Source organism: Rhea americana, unplaced genomic scaffold (assembly GCF_003343005.1).
Source record: "Rhea americana isolate MKP2758 unplaced genomic scaffold, rheAme1 scaffold_67, whole genome shotgun sequence".
NCBI classification, from domain to species: domain Eukaryota; kingdom Metazoa; phylum Chordata; class Aves; order Rheiformes; family Rheidae; genus Rhea; species Rhea americana.
The window spans coordinates 4,156,748-4,176,157 of NW_028186834.1; the positions used below are offsets into that span (position 1 = coordinate 4,156,748).

The 19,410-nt window shown below is 34.6% G+C and overlaps 1 protein-coding gene across 1 annotated transcript in view; it reads right to left on the minus strand.

Annotated features, from left to right (window-relative positions):
• Positions 1-19,410, minus strand: part of CCDC93 (CCC complex scaffolding subunit CCDC93) — a 50,928-nt gene that overhangs the window by 24,402 nt on the left and 7,116 nt on the right. Inside the window, exons 5-12 of the mRNA XM_085320929.1 lie at positions 18,379-18,477; positions 16,864-16,920; positions 13,833-13,933; positions 9,698-9,737; positions 8,158-8,250; positions 7,647-7,697; positions 6,279-6,365; positions 809-925 (exon numbers count right to left, since the gene is read on the minus strand). Coding sequence (XP_085177055.1) covers positions 809-925; positions 6,279-6,365; positions 7,647-7,697; positions 8,158-8,250; positions 9,698-9,737; positions 13,833-13,933; positions 16,864-16,920; positions 18,379-18,477 — 645 coding nt within the window. The remainder of the gene's footprint in view (positions 1-808; positions 926-6,278; positions 6,366-7,646; positions 7,698-8,157; positions 8,251-9,697; positions 9,738-13,832; positions 13,934-16,863; positions 16,921-18,378; positions 18,478-19,410) is intronic.

Consider the following 19,410-nt stretch of genomic DNA (forward strand, 5'->3'; position numbering starts at 1 on the left):
ACAATTTTTCTCCAGTACTATTTGTTTTCTGGCAAGCTCTTCCATTTACTGACACTGATACAGCATGCTTCCATCAGGTTCTGCAAGCTATGGATGGCACCGCACTAGTTACAACAATACCCACAATTAAAAGCAACATTTCATTACTGGCATAGGTTTTCCACTTATGCTTTTTTGCATTAAAACTGTAATAGCGTAAATAGGTTAAAATATGACAATGGTGATTCTTACTCTTATTTACAGATATGAACACTAGTTACAAATTCAAGAGCACTTTTCCCCTCCCCTAATTTTCTTTTTATTGAAGTCATGTCAAAAGATGCAACAAACAAGCTTGAATAAAATAAATAAAAAGGAGCTCAGTGAGCATATCTGTAGTTGGCCTTTAATCAAACATATAGAAGAACAGGCAAGTGCTGAAAGTCCATTTGTAACATAATTTAGAGAAGCTTCCTAAATTGTTTCTTGAGCGGACGTGTTTGCACAACTTCAAGACTGTACCTAACAAGTCAAATATAGAGAAATACAGAAGATTATCTCTAAAAGAGGTATGCAACAAAGAAAAGCAAAGCATCTTTTAATCAGCTAGTGCTCTGTTCACGGGCTATCCAATTCTTGAGTACAAGGAAAGTCACACTGTCGTAGTAATAAATGTGTAAGCAAGACATTCAGAGATGCTGAAGTGAATGTTCAGCAAGACAAATTGCTGGTATAAAAGATACTTTGCAAGTCTTTTCTAGATGGCAAAAACTTTATGATCAACCATATTTATCAATGTTTTCTTCTTTGTTGCACACACAGTACTTACTTCTTCCAGGAGTTTGGTTTTCTGCAAAATCTGCTTATTCAGAAACGCCACTTTCCTTCTGTGCTGTTGGGCAGCTCCAAGTCTTTCTGGTCGCTCCTCAGCAGAAAGTTCAGACTGCTAAAATGAACAGCAACAAGAGGTTGTTGAACCTTATGCCATTTCTTTTAGCTTTTATAGAAAAATCAAAAAAGGCTAGACTGGCACAGACTGTAATATTGCTCATCCAGAACTGCGTCTCACCAGCCAGCACAAAGAGTGACTTAATAGAAAAACAGATTTATATCCTTATAGACTTGAGCTAAGGTCAGGAAGCAGCTGACCGATTGAATTACACCACAGAGGTACCAGATGTGTCTGTCACACAGTTTATTTTAAGTAAGTTAATAGTAAAGTGAGGTGCCCTAAGATACATTAAAGATTCTTTAGGTTTACTGTAGTAAGAAATTAACATTACAATTACACCTGACAGGATGTCTAAATGGAAGAAATAGAAATGTGCTAAAACACTACATAGTGACACAGTTTGCAGTGTAGGTGATATTCACTAAAGCTGTTGAATCAGTGATGCTTCATACCCCAATATTTAGATTCAGAACTACTGGAAGTCTTGAATAGGRTGTTTAGATTCTGCAGTACTGGCTTGGATCCATCTTTATGCTGAATGATGTATTCTGTGTGCTAATTACTTGTACTTCTCCACATCTTATTTGTTTTTATTTGCTACAGGCACCAGTCTTTGAAAACTGCTCAATTGAGAATGCACTGCCAAGAAAGTGTTGTTTAAAATATATAATGAAGATAAAAGGGGACTACATCCTGGTTGCTATCTCTGAATTTTAAAGGGATAGATGCCAGAAGTATTCTTTACCAGGGATAATATTTATCACACACACACACACACACACAAAAAAAAAGTGTATTTATCATAGATTAACTAAAACCAGTGATAGCTACATGTCTAAGTTATTATGTGCTTAAACATTATCTGTACCTGAACAAGGAAAAAAACTACTGAGAACAGCTTATTAAGATTTTGCTCTAATTACACTATTAGCAGTCCTAGTTCAAACACTACAATGAAAGGTAACAATAATATGACATTCACAAACCAAACTGGCTTTTATTTTGGCTAAGTACTGGCAATGTGCAAAAGAGATTATTGCAAGTAGCGATTTACACTTACCATACTTGTGATTATATTTACAGAACTTTGATTTAAAAAAAAAAACAATAAAATCAGAATACAATACATAGAAATACTTAAGTATAACAAGATACTTTATATATTTTAAATAGATATTAAAAAAACACCTAATCCCTAAAGCTCCCTTTGCTGGTAAGAACTGTGAGTAGATTTTTGCTGACTTCACAAACTGCCTACTTTTTAAGGCAATCTACTTAAGAATTTCTCTCTTACTATCTTCACTGTCCAATACCCTTTTGCTCTTGACTGTGTAACACATCCATAGAACACTCGGCTACTCTTCAAGTTCTACTTTTGTTCTTGTCCTCTACTCTAAGCTGCTGAAAAAATGACAGACTTTTCTGGCTTGATCCTTACAAATCAAGAGAAGGTAAGCATTACTGACTCAATCTAGTAGTTACTATGAAACTTATGTTCACAATACACTTCTGGAGTGAAATGAGAACACAAAAGATTTTTCTCTTTTATGAACATAAATTCTTAAAAGGACACTATTAAAACACACCTGCTTTAAGAACATTGTTAAGGATATTTAGCCTCATATTTAACCTCTCAGAAACCTAAAAGAAAGCTCTTTTTCCACAATACAATGCTTACTGTTTTCTAATGAAAAGGCTGTACCTCAAGAAGTGGCCAGTTACAGCTTGCTTTTTAAAACTGGAAAATAACCCTCACTAATACAGAGGTTTCCGCAGAAATCTGGTCTGCGAATGATAAAGGTAAGGTAAGCCTAGTGAGGTCACATGGTGCTATCGATTTGCTCTGCAAGAACACTAGTGTTACTAAAGTTACTGAAGGATTAGATTTCAGTTACTGAAGAAGATGCAGCTTTCAGAATAGAAAGAAAAAAAGCAATACTTTTAGAAGCCACTTTGCCTTTGACATCGTTATTGTAGACTTCATTTCTCTTAGCAGTTAAATGAAATCCCACTCTGTTCAATTTACAGCTATGACTTCTCTTAGCACCGCACAACAAGTAATTCTTTGAAATAAAAATTCATTTAACCTGTTTAACGATTTAGTATGTGCTCTGGAATTGCACTGTTAACATCTTTAAACCTAAATGATTTCTGTAAGAGTTAGAGTTAAGCAGATGATTAAAGATAAACATTTCTTTTCAGTACAGACTTTCCCTTGGTAAGTTAGACTGGTAGCCATTAACTCGGGGGGGGGGAGGGGAGGGGGAACAGGGATTAACAGATGCATTAATACTTGCTAACATCTGCATCGTGGGAAACACTGAATTACTCTTGAGTAAGGATTACTACTGAACAAAAATTCATGCAGATTTTCTATACATATGCTTCATTTCTCTTTTCTCATTTGCAACTTTACAGCAACAAATTATCCAGATGTTGCTTCTTTTCTCCACAAATAGTCATATTCTATCCAGTATCCCATACTTTTATCACCAATAGCAACTAACATTTATATAACAACAAAAATTCCTGGTTATTTCCTGGTCTCTCACTAGCTTGAACCAGTAATTGCCTCCTGAACTTTGTTAAGAAAGCTGTATCTGAGTAAACCTACTAAGTACTAGCATCTCAGATTGCTCAAGATTATCAGTTTGCTGCACTATTTCAAGAAAATAAATTCAATTAGAGAAGGCAAGAAGGGATACATGAAACATCCTTTAATTTTTCTGTTACACTATCTCTGGCTTACTTCTATAGGTTCACTTCTGCATTCTCCTAATTCCTGCATTGCTCAACTGCACTAAAAAGATTTAGCTAATTCAAATAATTCAAAATCAGTTAAACAAGTATTAGTAGCCTCATTTTGTATGGCAGAATTTATTAATTTAAAACTCCACATCAATTATGTGTTTTCATATACATCAGGATCACTAATCTATTGCAATTCCAAAACTGATAGCAAAAATAAATAATTAATTGTAGAACTTTCAAGTGTCTCCTACTGTTCACATTAGAAAAAAAAAGTTTTAAATGGAAAGGAGGCAGAAAATAGAGAAAATAAATTTTATCTTTTGTAATGAGATTCTCTCTCAGACATTACTACTAGAAGCCCTCCAAAGAGAAACAGAATTGAATCATTAGTCTACAGAACTTCACCTTCCTTAAAAAAAAATCTGTATGGAAACAAACTTTGTAGCAGTAACTAATTTTATAGCAGAATTTGTGTATCCCTTCTGGTACAAACATCCCCTACTACCAAATAGACTTCAGAGATTCCTACTTGTGAATAACTTCATAGCTGCCTGGATTTGAAGTTCACTGTCTGAATCCTATAGGGAAAAACAACCTCAACTTCTGTAAAGGCTCGAATCTGTTTCAGTCTAGATCCAATTAGATCCTTAGCAGTCATTTCAAAATAATATGCAGTCATTTTTTCTTGATGTTTTTCCAAGGCTCAGGAACTCATTTATGACAGGCTCATCTTACCTTTCAAAGTTCTAGCAAGCTAATGAATAAATAAATACGTAATTTCATATCTTCCATCAATGACTACTCTTAATCATACTAGACTGTTGAAATGTTTATTTTATGCTATTTCAAGTGAGTGTACAGAGGACATCATAAAGCCCAGCACAGGATGCAAGAAATTGAAAAATACTCAAGTCAACTTCTCATTATTTAAACAACTTGCAAAACAGTCTTTAAAACTGCTGAAAAGGATTCTCCTTTAGGCATTTTTAAAGGTGGTAATTTTGAGACAGTACTCATAGTTTTAGTCATTCTCTCATTTTTACAGGGAACAAACTTTTCTTCCTATTCTACTGCAAGCAAAACCTCCTGTTATAAGGGGGTAGTTACAAATTATCAGAGAAAGAATTCCTCAAACACAGTAAAAGCAAAGCTACATTGAATAAATTGCCTTAAAAAGATGTTAACGGAAAGGGAGGTAAAAGCCAAGTTAACAATGAACAATGCCATGATTTTTAGAAAACAATGGAACACCACTAGAATCTTCCCTTCCAGTTTATCCAACAGCAGAAAGAGACAAAAAAAAAAAAAAAAAAAAAAAAAAAAAAAAAAAAAAAAAAAAAAAAAAAAAAAAAAGTATTATTCATGCTGATCTTCATCAAGAACATTACCCTGTAAGAATGATCCTGGCACACAGTAATAACAAATTTAGAATTTTATTTGCCAGCTGTCTTCATGCGCAAGGGCCTGTGGATCAGGTCCTGATTAAGCCCTTGAAATACAAATAAGCACTGCTTTTTATCAGAAGTTACAAGGGGTTAAAGCTGTTAGAACCATATGCAGACACTGTTGATGCTTCTATAAGCTGTTTGGTAACATCCTTCATCATCTTTTCCTGCTAAATGCATGCACACACAAAGATTTTATTTTTTTTGGTCACAACCAGTAGATTTGATTTTTAAAATGATACATTTTCAGTTTGACTTGAATCAGTTCTTACTTTCCAGAGTATTAATCACTGTTCTACTACAATAGTCAAGGTCCTGCTGCCTTCTCTCAGAAGAGAAGGAACGTAACATTGAAATATGACCCTTGGGCTTCTGTTCTTCCAATCCTCTATAATAAAGAAAGGCCAAGAATTTGCTATAGACTTTGTTGAGTTATAGGGTTTATCTCCCAAATGGGAAAGCTCCATACCTCATAAGTGTCAACAAAAAGGAAGAAATATGAGAAGACTATTGGACAAATAAGAGCGACCTATAACTCATAACTGGCAGTGATGTATTATACGTATTAATTGCTTGAAGAGCCAGATTTTCTTTTCACATTACTGTAAAAGCAATCACAGCTGAACATAATAAATGGAGCTAATAAACAAAGTTAATTGCCTTGACTTCTAAAAGCAACAAAGGTTTGTTTTTTGATGATACTAGCTTCAGAACCAGAGATCCAGCACATGACTGGTAATTGGAGCCAGGTAAGATTTCAGTGCCTTAAAAACTCAAGCCAGTTTTTCACTGAGCAGGCCCACAGAGCCTTATTTCTGTGCTTAAAAATAAACATCTAAAAACACATTAAGAATTCAGGCCTCTGGTTTCAATAAAATATCAGCTCAGCCTCTTATTCATGAAAAGATTTAAGCAGGTGTTTAAACCTTATTTACTCCTGAACACAATTCAGAAATACGTGTTCTTACCCTAAAAGCTTGTGCATGTCTGAGTCTCAGTTAAACACTTTCCTGAATCCCAATTTTGCTGTCTTCCACTATGAAACACTGCTGTTTTAGAAGAATCAGGCCAATTAAATTTGGAAGTGTGAAACCTAAATTAGTAAACTATCAAACATTACCTAGTAAAGCGTAACCAGGTAACACACTTACCTTTTCAGCATATTCTGACACTATTTGCTTGATCTCATCTGATTGGAGTCCAACAATCTGGCCTACTGTGCTTGCTGTCAACTTGCCCTGCAATTGAATCAAAACAAAGTGTTTGAGCTTTGGAACTGCTTGTGTTTCATACAGCAACCTCCTCAAGTTCTACTTTTTAGAAGAAACAGAAAACTTAACTACATTCCATTAAAATCTCTAATCCTAGAAGAGCCCAACAAACATTCTAGCTCCCCAAAAATAAAAGGAAACTTCATTGATTTAAATTCCTTCATTTCTAACCTTTGAGCAAACATTAGTGTGCAAATTAATTCAAAGACAGTATTTGAAAATCTGAATTCAAATTACAATAAATTTTACAGGTACAGTAATAAAACTCTTTTAGACCACATTTTGAGTCAAACTGACTATGTAGGTGCTTGAAAACATGCATCTTTAATTAGATGCAAATAGAGAAATAATCTTCCAATTAATAGGACTGAATTCTGCAATGGATTTCTCTACAAAATATATCAAATTTGAGACTAGACTGCTTATTGCCTTCTCTTCTCAAATTAAATATATTATTTCTCTTTATGTAACTGAATTTCTTCCAACTACCCTCACCCAAAAATGGAAGTGTAAGAATTTCCAAAATAATCACAGCCCAAAAAGTTCTTCTACATCATTGACATACTACAGCCAATTAAGAATTTGAATATAAATATTGTATTTTCAATGTCTTATACTAAGGGTACCATTTAGAATGTTTATCAGTGATTTGAAAAAAAGACCCTAGAAATACAGTTTTCCTCTTTTCTCCCCAGTAAGGCAATTATTTCTGTGGATATCTTCACAAGATAAATATTTATCATATTACTTCTTGGGCAGCCACACCATAAYGTTTTTGCCCTGAAATCCTCCTTGTAGAATCTATCTGAAAGAGGCATTTATTTACATTACTCTAAATAAATACTCTAATACTCCAAATAAAATTATTTCAAGGCAAAAGACTAAGTCAGCAGCCCTGTACAAAGTGCTGTCTTCCTAATTTTGCCTTCTTGCATTCCCTTTACGAAAATATATGCAAAATTTTTTCAAAGACCTTTAAACTCACAATTAACTCAATTTTAGTAACAATTACCTTAAGAGTAAATGACAGCTAGAAAGTAAGTGGCATAAAGAGTATGCTGAACTGCTCTCATGTAACATTATAATGCCAGAATGAAATACTGACTGAAAAAACAATATTAATCTTTGTGTGAATATCTTTACACCTACATCTTAACGAACTGTGCAGCCTGACAAAGCGAGAAACTCTGATGATGAATCTGAATTGTGATTACTAAAACATACCATCCATAATTAAACATTGCTTACCTCTTCTGTTACCACTGCAGCCATTCCAGTCATCAGAGCTTTAATGCGAAGCTAGGACAAGATATGAGGTATTACACATAACTATTTAACATATTTCTGTTTATTGATAGCAACATACATACACAACTAGTATCATCTAGTATGCTTATTTTAATGCATGCAATGAGACAGAAATCCTATGAACATTAGGGAAGGGGTGGCTAAAGTCACCAAATAAAGTAAAATTCCTTGTAATAGTAGAGGCTGACTCGGAGTAGTCAGCTACCAACAATAATCCAGAACACGTACACTGACCTTTTAAAAATGCTCAGATTCCAAAGTAAAAATTGAATATTTCATATTAAACATCAACAAACATTCAATTTTGTGCTTCCATTTCAGACTCCATATTTGCCTGCAGAAAGAACTCCCTCATCAGTTAAACACTGAGATTTTCCTCCTTGCAGAGGGTAACCGCAATGCTCACTGCTACCTTCCCCTAGCGAGTAACATCAATGACCACTAGGCATACCTCTTCAGCAGCCTGGAGGTCATCTTCATCAAAAGCCTCAGGTTTTCCTGCTGCTGCAAGCCCTGGAGGTAGCACAATTTTTTTATCTTCAGTCTATTTAAAAGAAATTAAGAAAATATTACATCTAACTCCAGTAATACGACTTACTAAGACAGACAACAAGGAGAAAACTTGAATGCAACTGTTCTGTTTTTATCCTTTCTTTCAGGTAACTTTGGAATATCCTACAGTCCAGTTCTTGCCAATTGAGGTGCAACTCTCACTGAGTTCACAAGTATCCCACTTGTTCAAAACAGTGCCTCTGGCCTGCTATGCACACATCTGGTGCAAAGATCCCTTATTTATCATCCTTCTGAGACATACAACCTCACAAGCCAACTCTCTAGTCCAGAAGTTTGGCTTTAGACACCTAATATACACGGGAAAGTTGCTATTTATGATAAATTAAGATACGAAAAATGATTCAACTGGAGTAACAAATACACGACATTCAAAATGTTTGCCCAGATCAGACAGAAGTATACATATCACTAAAATAATGAGTACTGACAATAGAGACTCAATTTCTAGGTCACACTATTTAACACTGACCAGACTATTTAATCTTCTGCTTCTACCTGAGTGATAACTCAATTCACACAATAAACATGACAGTCTAACACAATATTCCAAAGTCAGTAACAGTTACAAAGAAACAAAGTAAACTGTATAATAAACATGAGGACAGCCTGGCAGCAACTTTCAGCAAAAAAGAGGTGGGCAGAGATTGGGAAATATCTCAATTCATATAATTTACATCTTAAATGTGTATGTGGAATACTGAGATAATGAAAAGAGAGCAACCTTAATATATTCAATATACTATTAACACCATATCATGCTTACTGTACTTCATTAACACCATCTGTAATAACCTGTAATCAAAGTAATATCTACACTGAAATGATAAAATTGTAAAAAAATAAAAACAAAAAAAAAAAAAATGATTAGCACATCTTATGATTCCATAACCATCAAAACCACAGGCAAGAATATTAATTTTCAAGAGGCACTATGATTTACTTATAGCATTATATCATGCTTCTCTATCACATTAAATGACCTGGTATGTAATAAATGCCTACAGAATTTTAAAGAATCATGCAGTTAGTAAGAGAAGAAAAAACCTCTTTAATCAATGCATCTTGCAACAAAAAGACAGGCAATAAGCAGATAGGGTATATAGTTACCACACATTAAAAAAAAAAAAAAAAAAAACACTAATTTAAGCAACCTGTATTTGTAAAATGATGTAATCTTTGACAGCTATTGGCAGATAAAGGAAACCACTTAAAAAAAAAACAAAAAGGAGAGAGCGTGCACTAGAAATCACTAACAACTTCCAGAGCATGCAGATTTTTAGCCTCAGTTAGCTATTTTTAAGAACAGAAGTTACAGCTGTCTATTCTGTTGTATTGCTTTAAGACCTTACAGTAACCAGCACTCCAACAATAAGTAATGCAATACTTGAATTGTGGGAAAATTAAAAAAGYATTTTTACCTGTTCTGTTTTTCCTGCTTGTCTGCTAAACCCATATCTCCTAAAAGAATAATAATAACAAAGTAGTATATTGCTGTTTCCAACATTCTTGATTTCACAACAAGCAAGTTTTTCAGTTTTCAATATAAGTAGCCCACTAAAAAGTGAATCATTCAACCAAAGCAACATCCAAAGCTGAGTTCACAGTAGTTATGAAATGCTTCAACTGAACCAAACAAGCAGGTACTGCAGTGTATTTACAGTATAATGTCAGCTCCATCTACTCCACCCATCATGATTTGCAAATCTAGACTGTTCCTAAAGCACTGTCATATAAAGCTAATGGAGAGAAAAAGCAATGCTCTCTTTCCATTTGGAAAATGATCCTGAGTTATAAGGCACATATTCCCAAATTCTGAGTAGGCCTTAAGAAACTGTCAGTGCAATCTCTATTCCTAAAGAACATTCATGCTTGTGTGCTTTGATGAACTTGCAATTCCTTTCTGAAGCACGGCCTTAAAACTTCTGAGTTTAAATATACAGTCAGGCAAAGTTTTTTTAAATTTTATTTTTTTTTGGGGGGGGGGGGGGAATTGACATTTGAGTTAATAGCGTTTAGAAAATCTTATCCTACACAAAAGACAGATAGAAAACATTTTCAGAGTTGAGCAGGCAATCACCCTCATTATCAAGATGCACAAAATCCAGCACATACGTAGCCATGAAAGATGTTTCCAGTTGACTAATTTACAGCTAAGACTAATTCCTCATCTACTGCAGAAGCAGAACTATTTAAAGATCTTTCATGCCTCTAAGCTATAGGTGATCCTCAGCAACAGTATAAATTGTCACCAGTTCTCCGTTTATTCAACATTCGTAACTACAGAGTAAATTCAGTCAAATTTTATTGTAGCATAACTCCAAGCTCTCCAGCATTCCCAAACATTAAGACCTCTCTGCATTTTAAAGCTTATCAATACAAGGAATGTGACAAAGCACCATCCCCATGAAGAATATACATAAAGTTGCTTATAAATAAGCATTTAATAGTACTGCTCCATTCTTGTATATCTTTTACTGTTTTGTGTAGGAGTGCAAGGTTATTTTCATGCAGATAATTACATCCAAGAAATGAACTGCACCAAAACAGCAATAGTAAAAACTTAAATACCAATTATACCAACAGAGAATCCATGTGTATCCCAGGCCTAACATTCCCCATGTTAGAAGAACTGACTTGGTACGTTATTCAAAAAGTATTTGAGAATATGCAAAGACAAGGCAATGAAAACCCTCAGTTGAAACAGACTGCACAACTAAATGGAAAGATGCTTACTGACATCACTGCACTCTCAGAACAGATTCTGGCTAACCACGTCACACTCATTTGTGATAGCCTTTAAACTGAAGGCCACAGGAACAAAACCAATTCAGAACACACCACTACATCACTGGCTGTATCTGTGTAATCCTACATTTGACATCAAGACATGACAAAACCCTCTATTATTCATTGCACAGAGAGAAAGAACTTTTATGATCAGTGCCAATTGAAAGGAGTCATTTTTATAACAACTGAGGGGCACTTAGGAGTTTAAAAAGCCCACAACTCTACTAACAAGATTTTAAGACTACCACCTACACATAACTAAAAGAATGAGAGGTTCACTCTATTTGAATTATAAAAGCATTCAACTTTCTATCTAAAACTACCAGCCAAAAGTCTACTATCTGCCTTTTCAGCAGTGCTCTAGTTTCCTTAAGTGTGGAAGGGTGGACAGTAATCCCTACTGCCCTCCCAGATGTCTGTGCACAGATCTGAAATCCTTGTCTTCTCTTTTGTTATTTCTTAGTAAGTTCAAGGTAGATATATAATCACCTTCCCTCAGTATTTTCTTTCTCCATCAAAACACATGAATTGGACATTTATCTGTCTTATTACTGTCACTTTTTCAGATGTTCTTTGTCTTTGCATTATAACAATAACTGTTTTCTGGTCAAGAATTGTATGCTTCAGGAATTCATCACTAGAATGCATTCAAATCCTGCAACTGTTCTAATTTTCTCCCTCTTCCATTCAATTTGCAGTTTGAGCTTAACTTCTCATACTAGAAGACAGATACAACTAGTTATCAGCAAGTACTGTCCTTCCTTCTTATCAACATAAACAGTCAGTCCAACAGGTACTCTGTCATGCTCCATGCCTTTCAAAGATCAAATACTACTTCTCTCTCTGCTTTTATATTAGGGCCATACAATACCATCAAGATCAAAAAAAAGAAAGTCTTAAAAGAGGCTTTTTCCTTCCCAAAAGTTCATAAATTCTTGGCTGCGTTTCTTATTAAAAAAATAGCCCCAAGCCACTCCTCATCATCTACATACTGATAGACGCTATACATTATAACAGCAGGTCGCTTACACCTTCAGTGCCTCCTGCTCTTCCATTCTTATTTCTTCAGTCTGTACTTGAACTTTCTCCATCATTCATTTTCATCGATTTTTATGTTAGTTTCTGTCAAGCTACCTGATTTCAGATTTTTAAATTAAAATAACTCTATAAAAAAATCATACACAAGAATTCCCTCGAACTCCATGCAGTATTTTACCTTTTTTTTATTTTGTTTTGTTTATTAGGAAACATGCCTATTAACACCAGCATGTAGTAAAGACACTGAAACAGTACAAGAAAGGATAAATAGACGGAAATACACCAAGACTTCAGTATTTCTGTACCAGCTCTTCTGGATTCTGTGACCACTGATTAGGTATCAATGAGCTAATCCAAAGCTAAGAATTTCTGCATACACACCTTCCCCTGAAAAGTGAGGGAAGAAATCCAAATGCCAAGCAGAATAATCCTTGGCAGTATCATCAATTTGCCAACTCAATTTTCATTCAGGGAGGAAGCAGACTCTAAACTGGATGACTGACATATCAAGAAAGCCTAACTTCTCAGGAATATTAGACAAATAGGAGTCACTCAATTACAGTCCACAAAATTTACAAAGGTTAGTTCTGTGAATAAAATCTGCAGTTAGTATATACCAAAGAGGCCCAGTATTTCCTTGTGTGTTTTTTTTTTTTTTTTTTTTTTAACAGATTAAACAAATGTATTAGAGTAGCCAGTCATTTCAGGCTCTTAAAGCAGCTTGTTAATACTTTATGTAACTGCACTGGACTACTGATATTGGATGGATGGGAAGAGTTCTATGGTTAGTTTTTCCATACAGAGAGTTTATACAAAGTCAGATTCGTCTGAGTAACAAGAGACCCAAATGTCTACCACTAATTTAATTCCATTAAGAACGCACTGTGGATTTCATCCTACTTTAAAGGAAAACAAGCTGAAAAATGTTAATTTGTCCATGCTGCCATCATCAAATACCATGAATGAAAGGAGAAAAGGTTGTAAGCAATCTACAGTCAGAACATCATTTGCTGACTTAAACTGTGCATCAAGACAAACAGAAAAAACCGAAAACAGGAAGGTACTCACAATAATGAGACAAAGTCTATGGCTTTTGAGGAAAATAAGCCATAAGAGATTCAAAAAGGAGTGAAAATACGATTTAATACTGATCAAGTACTAAGAACTTAACAGAAAAGCTTGGAGAGCTCACAGAAAACCAGAGAGACTTCCAGAGGTAATAAATATATGCAAACCTTTGGTAGTTTTGTCTCCGAGTTTATAAGAGATAWGCAGACAAAGAACTGAACTGTAATTCTGCCTCCCAATGTAACAACTACATTATAACTATAAAAAGAACCAGTAACAGCTTCATATTGTTTTCTCCCCAGTTTCTAGAGGACTGCTTGCAAAGAGCCAATACTCTGCTGAGAATCTCAGACTACCTAAAAGTGTCATGGATTTAAGCTATTTTTACAGAGTAAAGAACAAGCACATTCATTAAACACTTCCTACTTGTACCGCAGTACAGCTAACAGAACAAAGTCAGGGTTTGGGCTTCCATTGTGCAAGACATTATTCACTTATATAAAAGGGTTGTCCAACTCCCAGTGAATTTACGGGATAACTACGCAAAATTTGAAACATACTGTTCTCAAACAAAAAAAAAAGCCAAATCTCATTTGAAATACCTCTAACCATACACAGCACAAAATCTGTGCACTACTTATACAGACTGAAGTCTTTCACCTGCCATATTCCAGAAGCGTAGCATGAACCTTTGATTCCTCATCAAGCAGCTCTTCAGCTCCCTCTTGACGTTTGTATTTTCTCTGGGGTTTGTAAACCTCCTGTAAGACAATGAATAAATTTAAAAAAGTCTTGGTCAAGCTTTAAAGTAGTGTAGAATTTTGTTTTTGAGAGTGAGATATATCACTAGCTGTTTTCCAATACTCACCCAAATAAACATCTTTGACTTTCTCTTTCTGGAACTGCATTAATAAATTCTTACTGAACTTACTTCTAAAAGATTTGGTATCAAATCTGCTTTCCATGGTGTTTTTTCTTTTAAAAAAAGATAAGTGGATATTTTATGAAAAATATGATTTATTCAACTATCTCCTTAATCATATCAATCAAACTTGAGGACTCAACAAAACTAATGCCTACTTAAAATGGAAGTTCTATAACTAAACTGATAAAGAAAATAACATTTCTGGACAGTAGAGTTGACAGTTAATTTTATTTTTATTCAATTATTAGATGATTAAATGTTATTATCTACTCAGTGACCACAATTTTATATATTCACAATGGAATAAAAGTAGATTTCACTGTAATTTAAGGAAGGAAAAAATACATTGAATGATTTTAGTAGCAGACTTCTCAATCTCACATTAGTCCAGCTAGGATCACACTGGGAAAACAATCCAGCAAACAAAACAAGGATTCATAGGCACTATTTGGTACTGATAGAGCTATTTTTTATTTAAAAAATAAAACAGACAAAAAGACAGAGCTGCTATCCTGTGACAACATTAACATATAGAGCAACAATAACAGAAAATCAGAAAAATTATTCCAATCTCATGCACAGACAAGATTAAATGATCCATTTGTAAATTTCCTAAAATTAGTAACTAGCATCAAGATAAAATTTACTTCGATTGGAATCATTTTCATTGTTTGTTTGGCAAAAGATTAGGGTGCAGCAAGCCTGAGAGGCTTCTTTTGCTGACACAAAGATTTTTTTAAAAGTAGTTACTTAAAGGCTAGTATTTAATACTACTGTGCAAGCAAGGATACAGGAAAAAAATACCAAGAAGTTAAAATTTCAAAAATAACTTTATGACACTAGCTGATAGATTAAGGAAAAAAAGAAAGAAAGTACAACTCCTCAAAATTAATTAAAATTACATTCTTTCTCTTCCTTTGTTAAAGTGGAATTCTAAGTTTTTCCTCTGCTGTGACCAGGGCTAATCATCCTCTGATACTCAACATCAAAAGGAACACACCCTCCCCTCCTTTTTGGTCATTCATACTCATCTCTTTCACAGATGTTTTGTGAAATACTTAAATACATTATAAAAACAGAAGCTGAAAACAAAGTTTGTCTTAACATGGGACAAAAGACGTACACTCCCCCAAAATTGCACAGATTCTAAAAGAAAATAAAAAGGAGTATTGTTTTCTGCTTGATCTGATTTTCTATACAACAAATTGATTTTCAACTAGAGATTCCTGCACCATAACATTACTGAAATAGCTCTCTTTTTCAGAGATAAGTAACTCCAAAGAAAATATTTCAAACAAGTAAAAATAAATCATATTCCTTTTCAAGTTTCTGCCAAATTTGTCAGTTGCCGTTATTAATTTTTACTTCATTTCTAATCTAAATTTGTCTCATCTTCACTTCTAGCTATTAAATCAAGCTACACTTTTGCCTACCACATGAAAAAGCTTTTTACGATCAGGATTCTCCCAAATATGCACTTTTACACCTACAGAAAAACAACAGAAGTCATAAAAGCATTGTAGTTTTTATAGAGATAATCTTTATTAGACCTGTGCTATATAAAACATAGACCTCATACTATATAACATTCGTAAACATAAAACATTAGCATCAAATAACTAAGGAGGTGAATAAAATGACTGCAGGAAAATCTCAACTCACAACATGTTCACCTTTCAGCAGCAGCAGTTCTTATTCCAATCACCATTCCTGATATTTAATACTCTCTTTTCTAACCTTCAGACCTGACCATGACCATAAATCTCACTGCCTTGTCCCCTTGAGAAGAGTATCATCTAAGGACCTGCTCGAGTTCTAATAATGAATTCAGAAAATAGATTAATCTTTCACACTTGTTGATCCTCTTTTAGGAGATCAGATCTCCTTTCTAATTCCAGTGTGCAACAGTTTGAAGCTGACGTGCAAAAGAGTAAACTCAGCTTATAGTCTTACTACAGTTCCTARGGATAGAAAGGAGAGCCTGTGAGGCTTCTCTCGCTTAAAAATTATTCTGCCTGTTCCTCTAGATTGCACTCATGCCTTGATGCCTTAGGAGATCTTATAGTCTAATCTTCCATTAAGAAGACCAGGTGTCAGCAGTAAAGACTATAATCCCAACAGAGCTCAAACATTTAATGAAGAGGCATTTGTCTAATGATGCTCTGAGCAGTGATGAATGAATAAATGACAAAACTTTATCTACCACAAAGATGCACCTAAAACCCAGAGATCTGTGACCTGGAGGAGGAGAGAGACAGCATATACCTTCATAAAATCTGCAGATGAATCCAAATTGAGGAGAGTAGTCGGTATGCTCAAAGGCAGGGGTACTATTCAGCAGTATCTAGACAGGCTAGACAAATTGTGCAAGACAGTCTCAAACTTTTAAGACCACATTTTGTTTTCTTTACTTTCCACTATCTGTTCCACTCTTGGATCCTGAATATGGAACTATTATCTTGGCTACAGAAGTAGTCACATGCATACCTGATTCCTGGACCCTGATCTCTGAATTTCAAAGCAATAACCCTAAAAAATTTGCCAAGTGAAAACAACTTCACTGACTTGAACCAGCAGGGAAATATCGGATCTAGCATATCTGTATCTGCTTCACTTGAACCTCGACATGTTACATTTGACTGGAACCTTCTCATGAGAAAAGCCAGGAGTGGTTGCTTTAAGCAGAACTCACCACCACCACTTCATTACTAAAAGGACTTGCTTCTTGTTTGTTAAAAATTATCACAAAAAATCTACTATACTTACAAAGATATCGGTAACAGTTTTGATAGCCTTCTCTTTTCTTTGCATAAATTCATCATCCTGCAAGACATTTAACAAAGGTGATTAAAAATACTGGAACAGAGATAACTTCTCAGCAATGGAAATGAGTTTAGCAATCAAACTTGTCAAACAGTTTCTAAACGAGCTGTTCAATTAATTGTTCAGTCAAACAGCAGTGATTTCCTTTATTCATCAGATAAGCAAGTCTTTAAAAATTGTATCCAGATCAATAATCTTTCTGGTGTCTGCTTATACAGTATCCAACATTTGCAATCCCAGCCTACTACTGGAATCTATAATTGTTACCCCAGCACAAAGAAATAATGAATGGGATGGGCTTAGTGTGGGAAAGAAAGTTGTCCTCTATAACTATGTTAACTTCTAAGTATTAAAAATCATTAGGAAAACAAAAATAAAAAAAAAAATAAAAAAAAAATGCTGCTGTCATTCCCAGTAATAAGGATATCCACTTTAACACTATTACTGAATTAGAGGCAAAACTTGTTTTCTAGGTTTTAAATATGAAAAGACCTTTGGATAAAATGCATGAATAGAACTGACAGTTCTTCACTGTAGGCACAAATCCAAACTCGCTTCTGTTCTCCTTCTATGCCAAGGAAGCTTTAAATCATGCAGAATAGGAAGCTCCTCAGCAGGAAGACAGGGATCACATCACTATTAAAGCACATAACCTCAAAGCAGTCATTTGACTGTTGTCAGCTGGAGAAGGAATTTGACCAGGGTACCTCAAACAGTGCATAATTACTCTTACCACTGTGCTTCCAGATAAAACAGTAGCTCTGACTCCTCCAGCAACCATATTTGAAAGAGACAAATTTAATTCCTTTCAGCCCAAACCTGTCCCCCTCTGCCTTTCCACAAGCTCAGTTTTCAAAGAAAGCTTTTTGAGCATTTATCTTTCAAGAACAGATTTAGGGGTTGGATTCAGGTAAAAAAGAATTGCCTTCCAGCACTCTAAAATAAAGTCATAGATTACAGATAACATTGCATTAATGGCGTATCAATTCTCAGCATATCCCTTTTAGCTAGATCAGCTTCTCCATACCACACTGGTTGTTTTCAAACCCATTCCAGGCAGTGTAGTTCCAGTCACCAGATGCAAGTGAGCCTGGATACACTGCACAGAACTCTACATCTGCTGCATCTAGGAACCAGGCACCTTAGAAGCCAGATAGAGCAGTTTTTCTGCAATATTCTTCTTACTTTGTAGCTGCCTTAGTACCGAAATCATTATTATGAGGGAGGCTTTATAGATATCAAATGGCTGGACCCTCAATTCAGTACTGTTCTATTTTTCCCTGTATGAACTCATGTTTGGATTCCTGGAAGATCAATTAACAAAATGACAAAAAAGGCAAAAAGCACACACAGTCCGATATAAATCAGCACAGCTTTAGCAGCCTTACTGTATCTGGGCTGATTTACAGCAGCTGACCATTTGATATATAATAGAAACAAGAACTAGCTTGACCTTACCTCTGGAAGTCTATGAGTTTTTTGAAACTGTGATATAGAGTAAGAACGGATGTAGTCTCCCATTTCTTCTCTAGTTTCTATTGCACGTTTCACTAGCCACTAAAAAAAAAGTTTGTATCATTAGAAAGAGGAAGAAAATCAACAGCAGCCAATATCACCCTCAAACTGCTGCATCTTTTTTTTTATATATATATAATTATGTAAATATAAAAAGTACATTTTAAGCACACTAACTACAACATTTATTTGTAGGCATAACAACTCAGGAAACTCCTAACAAAATAATTCAGTATTAGCTATTTTATTACCTTTGCATTTGCTACTGTTATATATACTTAAAACAAACCATATGTTAAGAAATACCAAGTAAATACATAAACTAAGAAACAACATGGCTAAACTAAGAAACAACATGGCTAAACTAAGAAACAACATGGCTAAACTAAGAAACAACATGGCTATCCTTATAACCAAAGTTTTACCTATCAAAACCTACTCACTCTTTATCCTACTGTCAACAAACCACACTGTTCATACTACAGCAAGATTCAACAGTCTAAAGAAGACGCAAACTGTCTTGCCTTATAAACTCCTTGGAGCAAAGCACAGCTCTTTTAGGTACTCCCAAAAATGCTTTTCTAAATATTTTTGTAAATGATATATTGCAGAATTAGTTATGTTCATGCATACTTTCCCCTATATTTAGCCAGCACGGCATCTTCTCATACTCTGAATTTAAAAATTCTAATTAAAATTTTTTAATTCTAATTTTTATGCTAGAATCCTATTGCAAATTTCCCCTAGTACAACTACTTAGCTGACAAAATGATTTATAAACAAAAATATATAAAATCGCCACAACTACAAGTAAAATTCACTGGAATTTTGCCAATATGAATTTTTATAATCCAAATATTTGTATGTCACATTAAGTTCATTCCAAAAAAGGCAAATGAAAAGCATCTGTGAAATGGATGTGGGCCACCTTAAACATTAAATTTTTCTTTTAGCTTGCATCTTTAAGGGGGAGAA